Source organism: Pseudovirgaria hyperparasitica (genome assembly GCF_010093815.1).
Source record: "Pseudovirgaria hyperparasitica strain CBS 121739 unplaced genomic scaffold EJ05scaffold_100, whole genome shotgun sequence".
In the NCBI taxonomy this organism is placed as follows: domain Eukaryota; kingdom Fungi; phylum Ascomycota; class Dothideomycetes; order Acrospermales; family Acrospermaceae; genus Pseudovirgaria; species Pseudovirgaria hyperparasitica.
The window spans coordinates 1-2,148 of record NW_022985648.1 but is presented as its reverse complement, the minus strand read 5'-3'; the positions used below and the strand labels follow the sequence as shown (position 1 = coordinate 2,148).

At 48.9% G+C, this 2,148-nt stretch overlaps 2 protein-coding genes across 2 annotated transcripts; one reads left to right on the top strand and one right to left on the bottom strand.

The window, feature by feature from the left end:
* Positions 1 to 192: 192 nt before the first annotated feature.
* EJ05DRAFT_481333 (uncharacterized protein) lies at positions 193 to 1,201 on the bottom strand. The gene is made up of 3 exons (XM_033745056.1): positions 1,148 to 1,201; positions 867 to 1,046; positions 193 to 822 (listed from the first exon to the last, which is right to left on the bottom strand). Exons 2-3 carry the CDS (start codon positions 937 to 939, stop codon positions 296 to 298), a joined length of 600 nt encoding a protein of 199 aa, XP_033594830.1. The 5' UTR covers positions 940 to 1,046; positions 1,148 to 1,201; the 3' UTR covers positions 193 to 295.
* On the top strand, positions 957 to 1,615 carry EJ05DRAFT_61170 (uncharacterized protein). The gene has a single exon (XM_033749804.1). The coding sequence runs from the start codon at positions 1,086 to 1,088 to the stop codon at positions 1,560 to 1,562; it is 477 nt and encodes a 158-aa protein (XP_033594829.1). The 5' UTR covers positions 957 to 1,085; the 3' UTR covers positions 1,563 to 1,615.
* Positions 1,616 to 2,148: the final 533 nt, after the last annotated feature.

The window sequence follows — 2,148 nt, the reverse complement described above, 5'->3', positions numbered from 1 at the left end:
GAAATGCTATGACAAACTGGAGTATGATTTATTCATGTCCCAATAATGATTCATGCTCCAGAAGTCAATGTACCTCGCCAAGGTAATGCCCGGCTCCTTTGTCTTGTCGCCCGAACAAATCCCCAAATCTTGCTCGCAGTTGTCGGCGGCCTGGATGATGTCGTACCATGCTTTTCGGATCTTGAATTTCTCATCTGCACTAAGGCAACTCAAGAACCTCCAGGCATTTTCGACCGGCTCTAAGCAATAGCTCAGAAATTCAACTATTGCCGTGTCAAATGCGAGATCAGGTTTCTCAGGCGCGCATTTGGGATCCTATCATACAATCTTTGGCCTCTGCATCGTTCTTCGGAGGATTGGAAAGTCGAGGAGGAGCATCGATCGCCTGCTGCTTACGTGTATTCTCAAACCATAGAGCCGGAGTACACTTTTCGACGCGGTCTTCAGACGAGTGGTGGTGCGTGAAGTGGTCACCCAGTAGGGACCCGTCATAGTATTGTGTACCGCAGCACAGGTAGGGAAGCGAGAAGAAGTAGCTCGATCCTTTTCGATTTGGGATGGGCTTCACATCATATAGGGTGTCGACCCACTCCACGTTGACTTTTACGCGTGCCTTGGGATTCGATGCAGAGGATGTGGGAATGGAGTTTTCTATTTTGAATATGTATTCCCAAGAGTCACATCGCCAGGGCTGCGATGTTGTTTGTTCATGCCCTCTATCCTTAACGTCGTCGGCCGCTCTCTCTTTTCGCCAGTTAACGCATGGGATCAAGGCCCAACAATTTAGGAATAGGCGTTTGAATGGAGGGTTGATAAGAATACCTTAAGGAAGTTAGAGTCTTCCACGGCCAAGAGCTCACACATACCATCATCCTTCGATGCGTTCGGTTCGATTCCTGGTAGGGGCACGTTTGCCTGGGAGAAATACTGCGGAGGCATACTATAGTATACTCAAACGAAGCAAACAACAGGCAACTAGCGAGTTCGCCGAATAGCGGTGACTGACCGGTCAAAGACTGTGGGACACATATATATCCTGATGTACTCTGTCGCTTTTTCAGTAGTGGTCACAGACGTACTGATCCATGGCTTGGTTTTGGACTTCCCCACGGCATGGCGTTCATCTTCTGAGCAAGTCTGTACTCACATGGACTACCGCACCAGCTCTGGGATGCCGCACACAAGATCCTTGGACTTTTCGGGTCATCGGGAGCCCCCTATATCTCGTTGGCTATAAAGAAGACGGAAATTTTACAGGCCTACGGCGAGCATTGGGAAAGAAATTCGTTAGTCGTCAGGTCGCCACTGCAGCGTGTGTTTTATGTCCCGTATCAAGCAGGCTACAACCTTGCCCCGGCAGCCACCACGGGTATATCACTCTGTCGGTGATCGTGGGGTTTGTCCCCAACCCCTTCCCCCAAGCTGATCTCACATCTCGGTGTCGCCTTCCCCCGCGCTCTTCCCCCGCTTTAGTGCATTACTTGAGCTATGTGCTAACTCTGCGTCATAAAACTCGCCTTGCTGAGACAGGGAAGGAGAGGCGTAAGGTCATCATCAGTTAGGTCGAGCAGTACGTGGCTATGGGTGTTGTACCGACTCCGCGCTAGAAATGTTTAGCTACTAAGAAATGTGAAGTCATCTTAACGTCTTCTACACCGTTGATTGGCTCTATAGGAACCTTGCCCTCCTTACCACCTTCCTTGGCCCCATTGCTGTACATACTTTGTTATTCATCATGTACACATCACGACTATTTATCCGCAGCACGGATAGCACGAAGGCAGTTACGCGCATATGTGCTGCTTCGGAGGAGCGGTCATGCTCTCTGCGACTAACTTGAAAAGGATTATCGAAGCTATATAAGGTGTAGTGCGATATGATCCTGCATTAGTATAGGCCAGGGTAAAGTCGCTCCTGGCAAAAAATTGCTGCCAAGAGTGGCTTTACCCCGGCTGAACAGCTTTAACCGCCTCAATACAACAAAGCTTTTCCTTCTCCTCCTTTAGTCTAATCATGCCGTAAGTGCTACCTTGTGGAACTACCAATACACTCATGACTCCTTACACAATTTCATATTTCTGCAACCGTCATCGACTACAAGCTTACCTTCACTTTTCGAATGCTACAGGAATCACATGCTTTGCGCAG

Excerpts from the sequence above, each read along its gene's own strand:
- EJ05DRAFT_61170 (XM_033749804.1), top strand. The coding sequence starts at position 1,086 with ATGGCTTGGTTTTGGACTTCCCCACGGCATGGCGTTCATCTTCTGAGC.
- EJ05DRAFT_481333 (XM_033745056.1), bottom strand. The coding sequence starts at position 939 with ATGCCTCCGCAGTATTTCTCCCAGGCAAACGTGCCCCTACCAGGAATC. Across the intron at positions 823-866 it reads GAACGCATCGAAGGATGATG|GTATTCTTATCAACCCTCCA; the intron begins GTATGTGTGAGC and ends AACTTCCTTAAG.